We start from the raw sequence: 16365 nt of genomic DNA on the forward strand, positions 1-16365 counted from the left end.
TGCCTCTTGATTACGCCACTCTGTTTCTACGAGTGTAAGACTCTGCAACTTCTTTCAGAACTCACACTGATTTGGACTAAAGACGCTGCTGACAGCACAAATGGTTCAAATGGCTCTGAGCACTATGGGACTTAACATCTGAGGTCATCAGTCCCCTAGAACTTAGAACTACTTAAACCTAACTAACCTAAAGACGTCACACACATCCATGCCCGAGGCAGGATTCGAACCTGCGACCGTAGCAGTCGCGCGGTTCCGGACTGAAGCGCCTAGAACCGCATGTCCACCGCGGCCGGCTGCTGACAGCATAAGTAACAGCATTCTTCCAGCATCGCTTGTCTGTGGCTACCTGGAAATAATTACTGCGGGATAAAGCTTGAATATCATATTGATGTTCATGAACTGTATTCTGCGATTTTGCCTTTACAGACAAGCTGTAGGGTATACCAGCTGTTGTAATAAGACACCAGAATAATTAGTGAAACAAAATATATATTTAAAAACAGACTAGTTGATCGTCCAATGAATTTCAATACTTATAGGACTGGCTAGAAAATTTTCTTTCACTCGTCTGTCAGTTTGTGAGAAACGAATCCCTTTCCCAAATCTTTGTAAGTAACGGTTTTAACATTGTCCTTTCTACGCTACTTTCTTCTATATTAATTTCAGTGACTGTAGCGTATATTGTACCACACCTGTCGCAGTGCCTCATTGTTTATTGTTCACGCATGTTGGTAGACAATCGAAAAGTGTTATACTGTTAATTTTTTCCTTTCCTTTCCTTGCCGAAAGCGTTTGATCCAGTTGCAAACACATTTTCAGATCACCACAAAAAATGCTTGTGAACGAGTCCTAATGAAGTGGATGAGCCTACAAACTACTTTCCTGAAATTATTTTTCAGCCATTCCAAACTATATTTATTTCTGCTTTGATATGCTGAATGCATACATTAATAAAATCTTGTAAATAATTTGAGGCCGAGCCTTCGTGAGAGGTAGCACAGAAACGAACACTGTTCCCTAAACATCACTTTGATTCCGAGTTCGAAGTCAGATACCGTCAAAACACGTGATCAAGTGGTATCCAAATAACATCTCAAGAAGCACATTATATAAACAGAAAACGGTATGTCAGCGTAATCTATTTGAATGTAAAGAGTACAAAAGCGTATATGTAAGTGAGGAGCTTCTCACTCTGCCCCTCTTTCATCCCACTGTGTGACCATGGACCCTCGCTTGTGTACAGGCTGAGTGGATCGTCCTGGATCAGAGTATGGAGGTATGAACTGAGAACCTGTAATGTACTAGTGTCTTCATTTTCGCAGTCGGGCAAGGATAATTTGTTTTCACACCGCTACCCACTCCCATCTCCCATACCTCCATCCCCTAAGAAGACACAGATTTGCTGGAAAGGTTCATATTTCTACCCGCTTCTGTGGAGAGCGAGGGGTAGGGTGTTGAAGGTATCTGCCAGAACTGGATACTTTTGTTCCCTTATTGATGTCCAACAAGTATGATGTCAGTGATACTGGTATGGTCAGAGGTCAAAAGGGTAGAATTTGACATAACACGCAGTTATTAAATGGCGCCCAATCCCTGTAACACCTTACACATGTGCGCCTCGGATGCTGTTTCGACTGCAAAGGACTATGAACACATTTCTTTCTTACCACTGTCTCACGTTCCTTCTCATTTGAGTTCTCCTTTCTGTTCTCTCTCCCTCACTTTTTACCTTAATTATTATTATTCGTCTTTTGTAATATTAGGTGGGTGGTAGTTTTATGATAATTCTGGTGAATAAATTAGTAAACGTTTACCTTTTAGAAAAAATAAGTCCAGAGGAACGCACACGCCGGAATGACCGTTCGTCGGCGGATTGCGAGGCCACTAATACACAAAGTGTCGAACATATCTTGACCACACCTAGTACTTTTTTATACAGTAATAAAATAAATTATGTTTGGTGCTAGGGGTACATTAATCAGCGTGATGGGCTTTCTTGTAGCTTTGTTACGAAGATATAAACACTAGTTCGACTTTTTTAAACAGCAAGTAATATTATTATTCAGTAATTCATTTTATCTTCTCAAAGGCTGTTCAAGAACTAACATACCGTTCCTTTCACGTAAACATGACGTTACTAAAAATGTAACGCAAAACTGACTTTGTTTTCAGGAAGCTTGCCAAAGAGAGTGTGTCGAAATTACAAGCGCAATAAAAAATATTTTAACAGCCAAATGCGAAATAACTTCATCCAAGAATCGACTTTGACTCTCCTCTATTAGCACACTCTAGTGGTGGACAAAAATGCGGAAATAACGCGAGAAATTGTTGCCGGAACATGAACACATATGTTAGCCGAGCCTGCAGGTCGAGCTGTTGTGTTTGACAACAAATGGCATCCGTGCAATGCCCTCAGTACTTTCCAAGTTTCAAAAAATGTTCAAATGTGTGTGGAATCTTATGGGACTTAACTGCTAAGGTCATCAGTCCCTAAGCTTACACACTACTTAACCTAAATTATCCTAAAGACAAACCCATGCCCGAGGGAGGAATCGAACCTCCACCGGGACCAGCCGCACAGTCTTTCCAAGTTTCAGTCTTGGTCAGAAGAGTGTCATGTGTACAGTGAGTGCATTATGCCGAAGCTAAGTGGATTCGAACATGGGCAGGCTGTCGGTGCTCGTATGGTATTTCCGTAACCAAGGTAACCGAAGTGTTTGGTGTTTCACAGGGCACAGTATCGAAGATTTACATCGCATATATCGCATACAAGGAAAGCGCAAAAGCATGACATATGAACGCGGATGAAAGTGTGTATTGAAGAGAATTGTGATTTAAAATACGAGGACGACAGCTGCGAAAGTTTCTGAAGAACCCGATATCGCACTCGCGAACCCTGTCAGAACCAAAACACGAAGGGAGTTCCATAAGCAGGGCATTCCAGGGCGAGCTGGATTTCCAAAACTATACATCAGAGGTGGTAGTTCCCGAAATAGGAAAACGTGGTATCAGTGCCCGAAAACCTGGAGTGTGGGGCTATGGAAGGAAATCATTTGGTTCGATAGGTCTCGTCTCACACTGTTTCCAACTTATGGCCGAGTTTAAATCTGGCATACACCGTCCAAAGCTTACGATGCAGACTGTTAACTGCCAAGATTGAAACAGGGCCTGGGTTCGGTGATATTCTGGGTAGCCACGTATGTGGTATTCCATGGGCCCCTTGAGTACACTGCAAGGTCGCATTATTTCCAAGGTTTGTGTGTCCATTTTGGCTGATCACGTCCGTGCGATGGTCCTGTATTTGTTTCCTAGTGGTGTTGCTGAGTTCCACGACGACAGACGACAGGGCCCCTGTTCACACAACTCGCATCTTTTAGGACTGTTTTTGTGAGCACAAGGATGAATTGTCGCATCGTCTCTGGCCTCCGCACTTAAGACCTCAATATTATTCAGCGTGTGTGGTTTACTTTGGATAGTAGTGTGCGTCATCGCTGTCCACCTTCGTCATCGTCACCTGTACTTCCCACTATTTTGCAGGATGATGGTGGTTTTTGGGGCGCTCAACGGTGTGGTTATCAGCGTCTGTACAAATTCCCAATCTTTTCACTGTCCAGTCTCGCCGTATTCCTAAATGATGACGAAATGAAGAAAGCAATACAAACACCCAGTCCCCAGGCAGACAAAATCCCCGACCCGTCCCGAGAATCGAACCAGGGACCCCGTGGTCCAGAGGCAGCAACGCTAACCACTAGATCAAGGGCTGCGGACTGTTTAGCAGGAATACAGGTATAAGATTCAAAAATGGCTCTGAGCACTATGGGACTTAACATCTGTGGTCATCAGTCCCCTAGAACTTAGAACTACTTAAACCTAACTAACCTAATGACATCACACACATCCATGCCCGAGGCAGGATTCGAACCTGCGACCGTAGCAGTCGCGCGCTTCCGGACTGCGCGCCTAGAACCGCTAGACCACCGCGGCCGGCAGGTATAAGATTCCCAAGTAAACCACACAGCATCTGTATTTATCCATACCAAAATGACTGGCAGGCATGTTTATTGCCAACGGGTTTCCTACACCCTATTAGTTATGGTAATGTGTTGTGTTTTTGTGTTGCTATATTTTTGTCCGCCCCCTGTAGTGCAGGTACCCGGGGTAACGTAATTCTTCCACTTGCTGTAGTTGACAGTTAACAGATCGAAACACGAGCAAAATGCACACTCGTCATTCAGTCAGCCACCTTCAGTTAATGGTTTTAGTGAGTACAGTAAACAACAACGAAGATCAGCTAGAAATGTTGCTCATTAATGGAGATGTAAATTGTCAAAACGGTAACTCAACAATTTTTATTCATTTAATACATAGATACATGTACAGCTGTATTTTTAACCGATAGGTTGTATCTCTATCGATGAGCTGAATTTCTACCTTCTAATCATTGGTGTACATTGCATTCACGTAAACTTTCAACAAAAGACGTTTGGCGGCATGACCGCCGTGCATTACCCCAGATTCTCATTTGTTTACTGTCAACATCAGCTAAAGCGAAGGAGTTGCGCTACCCCATGTACCAGCACTGTGTACCGCAGAGGAGAGTCAAAGTCAGTTTTGTGTTACGTTTTTAATAACCTTAGTTTTGCATTAGTTGTATACTACGGTACGGCTTTGAGTAGGTACTGAGGAGAAGAAATAGATTGCCGAATAAAAAATATAAAGTGCTAATTATAAACGACGTACTACTGTTCATACCTTTGTAATGAACGAAACTGAAAGACAGAAAATTACGCTGACTAATGTCCTCTTGGTAATTAAACATTTGTCTTCATATATTTTTTGTACCACTTCTGGAAAGAAAGTGTTTTTTTGTCAGAATAAAAGAGTCACTCTGTATATTAAATACTCTAAATCACAGTGACAAGAATGTACGTGTTATATATATATATATATATATATATATATATATATATATATATATATATATATATATATATATATACTCCTGGAAATGGAAAAATGAACACATTGACACCGGTGTGTCAGACCCACCATACTTGCTCCGGACACTGCGAGAGGGCTGTACAAGCAATGATCACACGCACGGCACAGCGGACACACCAGGAACCGCGGTGTTGGCCGTCGAATGGCGCTAGCTGCGCAGCATTTGTGCACCGCCGCCGTCAGTGTCAGCCAGTTTGCCGTGGCATACGGAGCTCCATCGCAGTCTTTAACACTGGTAGCATGCCGCGACAGCGTGGACGTGAACCGTATGTGCAGTTGACGGACTTTGAGCGAGGGCGTATAGTGGGCATGCGGGAGGCCGGGTGGACGTACCGCCGAATTGCTCAACACGTGGGGCGTGAGGTCTCCACAGTACATCGATGTTGTCGCCAGTGGTCGGCGGAAGGTGCACGTGCCCGTCGACCTGGGACCGGACCGCAGCGACGCATGGATGCACGCCAAGACCGTAGGATCCTACGCAGTGCCGTAGGGGACCGCACCGCCACTTCCCAGCAAATTAGGGACACTGTTGCTCCTGGGGTATCGGCGAGGACCATTCGCAACCGTCTCCATGAAGCTGGGCTACGGTCCCGCACACCGTTAGGCCGTCTTCCGCTCACGCCCCAACATCGTGCAGCCCGCCTCCAGTGGTGTCGCGACAGGCGTGAATGGAGGGACGAATGGAGACGTATCGTCTTCAGCGATGAGAGTCGCTTCTGCCTTGGTGCCAATGATGGTCGTATGCGTGTTTGGCGCCGTGCAGGTGAGCGCCACAATCAGGACTGCATACGACCGAGGCACACAGGGCCAACACCCGGCATCATGGTGTAGGGAGCCATCTCCTACACTGGCCGTACACCACTGTTGATCGTCGAGGGGACACTGAATAGTGCACGGTACATCCAAACCGTCATCGAACCCATCGTTCTACCATTCCTAGACCGGCAAGGGATCTTGCTGTTCCAACAGGACAATGCACGTCCGCATGTATCCCGTGCCACCCAACGTGCTGTAGAAGGTGTAAGTCAACTACCCTGGCCAGCAAGATCTCCGGATCTGTCCCCCATTGAGCATGTTTGGGACTGGATGAAGCGTCGTCTCACGCGGTCTGCACGTCCAGCACGAACGCTGGTCCAACTGAGGAGCCAGGTGGAAATGGCATGGCAAGCCGTTCCACAGGACTACATCCAGCATCTCTACGATCGTCTCCATGGGAGAATAGCAGCCTGCATTGCTGCGAAAGGTGGATATACACTGTACTAGTGCCGACATTGTGCATGCTCTGTTGCCTGTGTCTATGTGCCTGTGGTTCTGTCAGTGTGATCATGTGATGTATCTGACCCCAGGAATGTGTCAATAAAGTTTCCGCTTCCTGGGACAATGAATTCACGGTGTTCTTATTTCAATTTCCAGGAGTATATATATATATATATATATATATATGCATGTCTCCTAAAGAGGGCACAAGAACAACTAGAACATACAATTTCAGACTACCAAGCAGGCTTTCGTCCTAATAGATCATGCCCGGAACAGATATTCAACCTTAAAACTATTTTAAAGATTAAAGCAATCAGGTCAAAACCAATAATCTGCACATTTGTTGATTTCAAAAAGGCATACGATTCCATAGACAGACAGTCTCTATGTCACATTCTCGAAGAACGAGGCCTAGACACTAAAACCCGAAAACTAATTGAACAAACACTAACAGAAACCAAATCAAAAATTAAATTCAGAGGGGAAATTTCGGAACCATTCTCAATTAAAACAGGAGTAAGACAAGGAGATGGGATCTCACCACTATTATTCAATATAGTTTTGGACAAAGTTATGAAAGAGTGGGAAGTAACACTAAGGAAACAAAGCTTTTGGAAGCCAATTGAACTAGGAAGAGGTAAAGGAAAATTGAACATCCCTTATTTAGCGTTTGCAGATGACTTGGCAATTATAACTGACAGTGAAGAAACAGCAGTAAAACAAATTGAGACACTTAAAGAATGTGCTGAGAAGGTTGGCCTGCAAATCTCCTTTGAGAAGACAGAATTCATCTGCTCAAAATTAGATATTTCGAAACTAAAAACAAAGTATGGTGAAATAACTAGAGTCAAGCACTTTAAGTATCTCGGTGAAGTTATTGAACCAACAGGACTTGAGAAAATAGCACAAAAAAACCGATTACAGAAAATCAAGAAAGTATTCGGACTTATTCAAAATATATATAACAAGAAATGTCTATCAAAAGGCACTAAAATCAGACACTACAACACAGTCATCAAACCAACAGTCACATATGCAAGTGAAACACTCTCCCTGAATAGAAAATTAGATTTACACGAAATTAAGAAAGTAGAGAGAAAAATTATTAGAAAAATCCTAGGACCACGATACACACAAGATGGAGACAGGCTGCAGACTACCGAGACAACCGAAAAAATATCAAACATCGAGGCAGATATCAGGAAGAGGCGGATGAAGTTTTATGGACATATAGACAGATTACCTGGAAACAGGTTAACTAAACGTCTATTGGACTATATGACATCACTTAAGGCAACAATACCCTGGGTAACTGAAGTTAAGAAGGATTTGAAAAAGGCAAAAATTGACATAACAAACACATCAGACCGGGATACATTCAGAAGAAAAATCGACAAGTGGAAGTTTACTCCAGAGACGGAATCTAAACCTTTCCGACCAAAGTGGACCGAAGAAAGGAAGAAGGCCTTTGGGGAGGCAATGAAGAAATACTGGGGAAATAAGAAGAACATTAAGAAATGTTAATCACCTGCTTATCGTTCTCCCATGGGGACATTCGCTAATAATAATAATAATAATAATATATATATATATATATATATATATATATATATATATATATGGTGTTACAAAAAGGTACGGCCAAACTTTCAGGAAACATTCCTCACACACAAATAAAGAAAAGATGTTATGTGGACATGTGTCTGAAAACGCTTAATTTCCATGTTAGAGCTCATTTTAGTTTCGTCAGTATGTACTGTACTTCCTCGATTCACAGCCATGATTTCATACGGGATACTCTACCTGTGCTGCTAGAACATGTACCTTTAGAAGTACGACACAACATGTGGTTCATGTACGATGGAGCTCCTGCACATTTCAGTCGAAGTGTTCGTACGCTTCTCAACAATAGATTCGGTGACCGATGGAGTGGTAGAGGCGGACCAATTCCATGGCCTCCACGCTCTCCTGACCTCAACCCTCTTGAATTTCATTTATGGGGGCATTTGAAAGCGCTTATCTACGCAACCCCGGTACCAAATGTAGAGACTCTTCGTGCTCGTATTGTGGACGGCTGTGATACAATACGCCATTTTCCAGCACTGCATCAGCGCATCATGGATTCAATGCGACGGAGGGTGGATGCATGTATCCTCGCTAACGGAGGACATTTGGAACATTTCCTGTAACAAAGTGTTTGAAGTCACGCTGGTACGTTCTGTTGCTGTGTGTTTCCAATCCATGATTAATGTGATTTGAAGAGAAGTAATAAAATGAGCTCTAACATGGAAAGTAAGCGTTTCTCCGGACACATGTCCACATAATATATTTTCTTACTTTGTGTGTGAGGAATGTTTCCTGAGATTTTTGCCGTACCTTTTTGTAACACCGTATATATATATATATATATATATATATATATATAGAGAGAGAGAGAGAGAGAGAGAGAGAGAGAGAGAGAGGGTGAGTCACCTAACATTACCGCTGGATGTATTTCGTAAACCACATCAAATACTGACGAATCGATTCCACAGCCCGAACGTGAGGAGAGGGGCTAGTGTAATTGGTTAATACAAACCATACAAAAATGCACGGAAGTATGTTTTTTAACACAAACCTATGTTTTTTAAATGGAACCCCGTTAGTTTTGTTAGCACATTGAACGTATGAACAAATACGTAATCAGTGCCGTTTGTTGCATTGTGAAATGTTAATTACATCCGGAGATATTGTAACCTAAAGTTGACGCTTGAGTACCACTCCTCCGCTGTTCGATCGTGTGTATCGCAGAGCACCGAATTACGTAGGGATCCAAAGGGAACGGTGATGGACCTTAGGTACAGAAGAGACTGGAACAGCACATTACGCCCACATGCTAACACCTTTTTATTGGTCTTTTTCACTGACGCACATGTACATTACCATGAGGGGTGAGGTACACGTACACACGTGGTTTCCGTTTTCAATTACGGAGTGGAATAGAGTGTGTCCCGACATGTCAGGCCGGCTGCTCAGCTCTAGTTGCAGCCGGCCGAAGTGGCCGTGCGGTTCTAGGCGCTACAGTCTGGAACCAAGCGACCGCTACGGTCGCAGGTTCGAATCCTGCCTCGGGCATGGATGTGTGTGATGTCCTTAGGTTAGTTAGAATTAAATAGTTCTAAGTTCTAGGGGACTGATGACCTCAGAAGATAAGTCGCATAGTGCTCAGAGCCATTTGAACCATTTGACATGTCAGGCCAATAGATGTTCAATGTGGTGGCCATCATTTGCTGCACACAATTGCAATCTCTGGCGTAATGAATGTCGTACACGCCGCAGTACATCTGGTGTAATGTCGCCGCAGGCTGCCACAATACGTTGTTTCATATCCTCTGGGGCTGTAGGCACATCACGGTACACATCCTCCTTTAACGTACCCCACAGAAAGAAGTCCAGAGGTGTAAGATCAGGAGAACGGGCTGGCCAATTTATACGTTCTCCACGTCCTATGAAACGCCCGTCGAACATCCTGTCAAGGGTCAGCCTAGTGTTAATTGCGGAATGTGCAGGTCATCCATCATGCTGATACCACATACGTCGACGCGTTTCCAGTGGGACATTTTCGAGCAACGTTGGCAGATCATTCTGTAGAAACGCGATGTATGTTGCAGCTGTTTGGGCCCCTGCAATGAAGTGTTTGCTACAACACGCAACTGAACGTCGGAGGTTTCAAGCGTCAACTTTAGGTTACATTATCTCCGGATATAATTAACATTTTACAGTGCAACAAACGGCACTGATTACGTATTTGTTTATATGTTTAGATGTGCTAACAAAACTAACGTGGTTCCATTTGAAAAACGTAGGTTTGTGTTAAAAAACATACTTCCGTGCATTTTTGTATGCTTTGTGTTAAACAATTACACTAGCCCCTCTCCTCACGTTCGGTCTGTGGAATCGGTTCGTCAGTATTTGATGTGGTTTACGAAATATATCCAGCGGTAACGTTAGGTGACTCACCCTGTGTATATATATATATATATATATATATATATATATATAATATCGAAATTTAATGTATAAAAGGCAGTCAGTTTAGTTACCTAGGTGATAGTCCATTAGTATAGTGTAAAATGTAAATCTAAGGTAACGGCATTTCTGAATTATGGCCAGTTTTTAGTCACAATAGTACATGTGCTCTGCATTGAAGACAAGCATATCGACAACGAAAGTATTTCTTGACAATATCTCCAACAATAGAACTCATTTTACGTTGATACATGATTCTGTAAGATCGACGAACTGATTTTCCGAAGGTTCACAGAAAACAGGCAATGGTAAAGAGGCGATGTGGCAGCGCTGCCAGCCGTACTGTGCCTTCGGCGTCATTTGGTGACCAGTATTTGTGCCGCTTGGCCAGAGGTATATCCTTTTCCTTCAACAAGAAGTCAAAATTCGGATCTAGCCTCATAAGCGAGGAAAGAGCATCTGTGTTACCTTGGTTGAATGTGGTTTAAACTGTATTTCGTGATTGTGTTTGTTTATAACCATCGCTCTGGGCTACAACATGTTAGTCACCTTTCCAGCCAAAATAAATAAGCCACGGCTTATAGTAGGTAACAAGATGGAATTTGGAGCCGTAAAGTAAGATGTGGCATTTTTGAACCACGTAGATTAGCGCTAAAATATCTTTTCCAATTTCCGTGCCGTTTATTGATGTTGATCTCAATGGTTTTGAGGCGACAAGAGAAAGAAACTAGTTAACTTTAGTTACTTTATTTCATTGACATGTGGGTAATGCAGTGTTTTGGTGTAACGTACATTAGGCGGAAAGAGTAATTATAGCCATAATTCAAATCATCTGCGTCATTTGGTTTTGCTAAGATCATATAGTGCTCTGTTTAACGTTCTGAGGATTCTTACACTAAAACTGCGGTATATATTATTCAAAAGAAGTTTGTGATCGGAATCAAGAACTTGCGTAAAATGTTGGTCAGCGTACATTCAGTGGGCAAAAGATAGAAGAGGATCTCTGTGTTAGAAGTATGTGCTTAACTGCGGTTCTGAGGTGTGAACAGTTCTCTGCAACAAACATTTTGAATGGACCAATGTAAAGGCTGTTATTGGCAAGGCTATCTCCTGAAAAACTTCGATACGTTACTTTCTCTGTGGAACTGCATTTCACTGAAAAGGATGAAGCAGCATACAATACCGTAAAGTTGTTATCTTTTACATCTCTTTCATTGTGATGTAATAGCTATAAGTCACTATTCTGCTAAGTACATTCAAAGCAGTCTTTGCAGTGCCGAAGAAGTCGTTTAAAATACTAGCCCAGGGAAAATTCAGGCTTAAAGGATTAATCACTGGACACTTGTATCTGATGCATCTGTCATTAGCTAATTCATGAATGTCAACTACATTCATTAGTTCAAAATGCTAACAATTTGGCGGAGATAGAGAGACTCACATAATAGGGAAAACATAAAAATAAACTTAGTCTCGTGATAAGCAAAGATGTTTCAATATAAATTATTCCTCTGTGGAGAGTAATCACAGCAACTTCTCCTTTTTGGAAAGAGTGCACAAACTACAGACATAAACTTCAGTGAAGAAAAAGCAGAATTGTTGCAAAATGTTTCAAATGGCTCTAAGCACTATGGGACTTAACGTCGGAGATCATCAGTCCCATAGACTTAGAACTACTTAGACCTAACTAACCTAAGGACATCACACACATCCATGCCCGAGGCAGGATTCGAACCTGTGACCGTAGCAGCAGCGCCGTTTCGGACTGAAGCGCCTAGAACCGCTCGACCACAGCGGCCGGCAGAATTGTTGCAGAAAGCGTTAAACTGCAGTATCTCATCGTGACTTAATAAAAGAAACAAAAATTATAATTACTACTAAATCCTCTCAAAAATTATATTACTAGTTTATTTGATGTATTATAATAGTATAACGGTGTTTGAATGCAATTCACCAAATTTTGTATTTTTATGCCGCGACTCACTCTTTAAAAAATTAAAAAGAATTGTAGCTGTGTAATTGTTATTTTCTGAGGGCAGCCAATACATTGTGTTGGAAAACAAATAAGTATTATTCATGCACAGAAGATAATGGGTTTGTTCACTATTCAGGGGTGTCCATGGTTCACGCGAAAAAAGTACTAATACACTGTCAATTTCCTTGATGATTCATGTATTTCTAAAATGAAATAAATTGTGGTGTTTCACATTCTCTTGCATTATTATTATAATTATTTCTTTCGTTATTCGGTTCTCCAGTGGTCACAATAAACTCAAAACCATTGTTACAGTTGTTCTTTTTCGTTTATGGTACGTTCATCAGTCCATTGTGACTAGTACGGCATTCATCTGACCATTTGGCACCAGTTGTTCGTTTATCATTTCAGACAGTCTCAAACGTCACTAAAGCTCTTCTACAGATGTCTCGGTTTAGTACGTCTTCCGGATGCATACCAGTTATTTGTAGATTTTTTTTTTTATGTCCGTCTACTACGGCGTTCTTGTTATCGGTTATGATTCAAAGGTGTTGAACATGGTTTCATCCATTTGGAAACAGATCTTCATACATGACAAAAAAAGAAAAAAAACTTGAACTCTCTGCTTGCGGATTGGGTCCGTAATTTTTCTTTTTTATTGTACAATACATATTTCTTTCGAGGTTTTATGTAGATCCTGTTACTGTGTAAGTTCTTTCTCTGTTTTTTTTTCTCTAATTCCTCTAATAAACATCATTCGAGGTAGGTAAGACACTCAGATGCCTACAGAAACTTTGGTTCTAAGAGTCGTAATAATGAATTCTTGTATTTCTGGAAAGCATTTTCCGATGTAAATCTTTGATGTGGCTTGGAAACCACTTTCCGTTGGCCTGGCATTTGTTTTCAAGTCCTCTTTACCGATACCATTGGCTGCTAACTGTACGACCAGATATTTAAATCCATTCACGCGTTTTATTGTTCCATACCACACGTTTAATGGTTCAAACGGCTATGAGCACTATGGGACTTAACTTCTGAGGTCATCAGTCCCCTAGAACTTACAACTACTTAAACCTAACTAACCTAAGGACATCACAAACATCCACGCCCGAGGCAGGATTCGAACCTGCGACCGTAGCCTCACGTTTAACTGTGCGATTTTGTCCTTGATGTTTGACTTTACTTTTTTTGCTTTATTTTTTTATTTCACTTTAAATCTTCTGTCATTCCCAAAAGATAATCAGTCTATCTCAAGTCCATTCTTCTTTGTCCCAAATCTTTTGTTGGTCAGGCAGCTTCCTATCTCTTAAGGGGAGTAGGACGTCAAACGGGACGACTTGGAGCAGGAGAGGCACCAGAGGACATTTTAATTTCCACTGTCTATGCTTTCACGCATAAATTCATAATACTTTGTCAAAATGACCAGAAAGGATTCAGGATTTACACTCATAGCAGTGGAAGTTCAAAAATATAAGAAAATATTTTTTTTACATTTGAAATTTGACCTTTTTTTACTCACTATTGGCTCCATTTGTTGCTGTAGATACTCGTTTCTTCATAAGTAAGGGATATTCTTCGATGAATTTTGAACAGCATACAAACCATACTTGCAGGTGTATGAAACTCTAGAATTTTCCAAATCTATTGAAAACTGTGGTAAAAATTGAGATAATTAACTATAAAATTTGAGTTTTTTCTAAACATGAAGTTTAAAATGTAACAGCACCTTCATTTTTTCAAAAATTAAATTATTTCTAGGGTTTCATACACCTGTAAGTATGGTTTGTATGCTGTGCAAAATTTATCGAAGAATCTCTCTTACTTTTGAAGAAACGTGTACCTACAGCAACAAACGCAGCCAACAGTAAGTGAGAAACTGATGAACTTTCACATGTAAAACAAAAATAATTTTGTTATGTTTTTGGACTTCCACTGCTATGAGTGTGAATCCTGAATCCTTCCTGGTCATGCTGACAAAGTTTTATGAATTTATTCGTAAAAGTATAGACAGTGGGAATTTAAAAGTCCTGTCGTGTCTCTCCTGCTCCAAGACGGCCCGTTTAACGTCCTACCCCCCCCCCCCCCCCCCCCCCCCCCGTTAATTCCTGACACTACCACTTTGGAACTTCTTCCATGTTATAGTATTTTGTGTGCCTATGTCTTGCCTTATTTTCAGACTTTGTGATACTAATGTCCAAATAAATGAAACATAAAATAAGGAAAGAGTGCGCTGACGTGCTGTGTACACTTGGGTTTCAGGAGGCGACTGCCAGCTGTCAGAGTGGAGCGAGTGGTCGCTGTGCTCGGCCAGCTGCGGCGACGCCTACCGCCAGCGCACCAGGAGCATCGTCCGGCCGGCGCGGCGCCGCGGTAGGCCGTGCGGTCCGCGCCTCGAGAAGGAGGCGTGCCACCTGCCCGCCTGCCATTAAAGGCACGGTGGACTTCGCGTAGCGGCAGCAAAACTCTCCATTAGTGCACGGGGGAAACAGCTGCGACGTGTGTACAATACTCTCATAGTTTCCAGAACGTCAATTTCATTCTTATGTAAGTTGAAGAAGATTCATGGACGATCACTTTCGTGTGTGCAAAATTTTGAACTTTACAATCTCACAAACACTGCCAGCTACATATTTTCTAAGATAAATTATAAACGTTCATTCCATCGATGAAGCTTTATTCTAGCATATAAGAATTTCATGTTTCATTTGTAAATATAAGTAGTCAATTTTGGGAAGTAATTCTCATATTTTTGCTTCCAACAGGCAGTATTCTATTATTAAACCTATACCAGTGAATCAGATCTTCGCCAAGCTCTCCCATCAGCAGTAATATTTGAATCATATTTCATAACTGTATTTTGTGTAATTGTATATGTCCTAATAGACTACTAAATTAGCCTATATTGGTCGGTGGACAGACCATCATTAACAAAAAGCTATCAACCAATCACTGTTGTTGACTGATTATAGTAAAATGATTTTAAAATTCTGTAAGAGTAATCAGATACTCCTAGTGTGATTCTCATTATTAATTATATATTTTATTTCTAAGTTCATGTGACATATATACAGAAGTAATTGTAACATTTAGTTGCATTATTTGTGGCAATATATTATATACATGCAGCTCTTGCCTTGTTTTTACATAGTGACTACCTTCTTCAAAATATCTGTGACAGACCAACAGATCACGATTAAAATACGCATAAAGAAAGCAATAAATGCAGAAAAGGATGACTTGGCTGGTACAAAGAGATACACATTGTTATGCACTTATCTGAGGTAAAATATCTGCTATTCCTCAAACATATGTACCAGAGTTGTTAAGAACATTGCAACAACATCAAAAAACTGAAAACTACAAAACAAAGTCCTATCATTCTCCCTGATATGACTTCAAAGATCCACCTGTTTCATGAAACATCATTTTACGTTAACGACACTCGATAAAATTAAGAGGTATGTAACATTTCAAGTACTTCCAACCTCACAGCCTCACTGAGTCTTGCTGTGGCCACAGGAATGCGTATTGAGATGTGTGTGTGTGTGTGTGTGTGTGTGTGTGTGTGTGTGTGTGTGTGTGTGTGTGTGAATGTATGTACCATTGCTAGAAAAAGAGCTAGTGCTCGAAAAGTAGTGTGAATGTTGTTTCTGAGCTCCACATATCAATCCACTACAGGTGAGTGGTACCCTTTCCCTTATTTTACATATTGCCCCATCCATGAATTTCTGTTACTGTCATTCATTAGATAAGATCTGTCAGTGCGAATTTGGTTTAAGTCAAATGCAAAATGTGTGAAGTTGGTAACAGACAAAAGACAGAAAATAAGCTCCAAGCAGAGCAGAACAACTACTTTACAATTCGTGACATACCAAATCAGATATAATCATTCAAAGCTCATCTATATGTATTAATGTAATTATCGATGCAGCGCAAATTCTGTTTATATATACTCAAATGCTTTTATACATATCACAGCAACAATTCATACACTTACAAATAATCGGTAAGAAATGCATTACTTATATATGCCAACCTCCAATTTCATTCAGCACACATAAGGAGCTGTTATACACATCTGCTCATGTTTGAAAAATACCAATACCAATTTATCTTTGTAG

The 16365-nt window shown here is 41.3% G+C and overlaps 1 protein-coding gene across 2 annotated transcripts in view; it reads left to right on the forward strand.

Moving 5' to 3' along the window:
• Positions 1–15338, forward strand: part of LOC124789810 (spondin-1-like) — a 190945-nt gene extending 175607 nt beyond the window's left edge. The window contains exon 14 of one of the 2 annotated variants that reach the window (XM_047257291.1): positions 14504–15338. In XM_047257291.1, coding sequence (XP_047113247.1) covers positions 14504–14673 — 170 coding nt within the window. In that variant the 3' untranslated portion in view covers positions 14674–15338. The remainder of the gene's footprint in view (positions 1–14503) is intronic. The other variant, XM_047257290.1, reaches the window with a different exon arrangement.
• Positions 15339–16365: the final 1027 nt, after the last annotated feature.

The sequence above is a fragment of the Schistocerca piceifrons genome, chromosome 3 (genome assembly GCF_021461385.2).
Source record: "Schistocerca piceifrons isolate TAMUIC-IGC-003096 chromosome 3, iqSchPice1.1, whole genome shotgun sequence".
Classification (NCBI taxonomy): Eukaryota; Metazoa; Arthropoda; class Insecta; order Orthoptera; family Acrididae; genus Schistocerca; species Schistocerca piceifrons.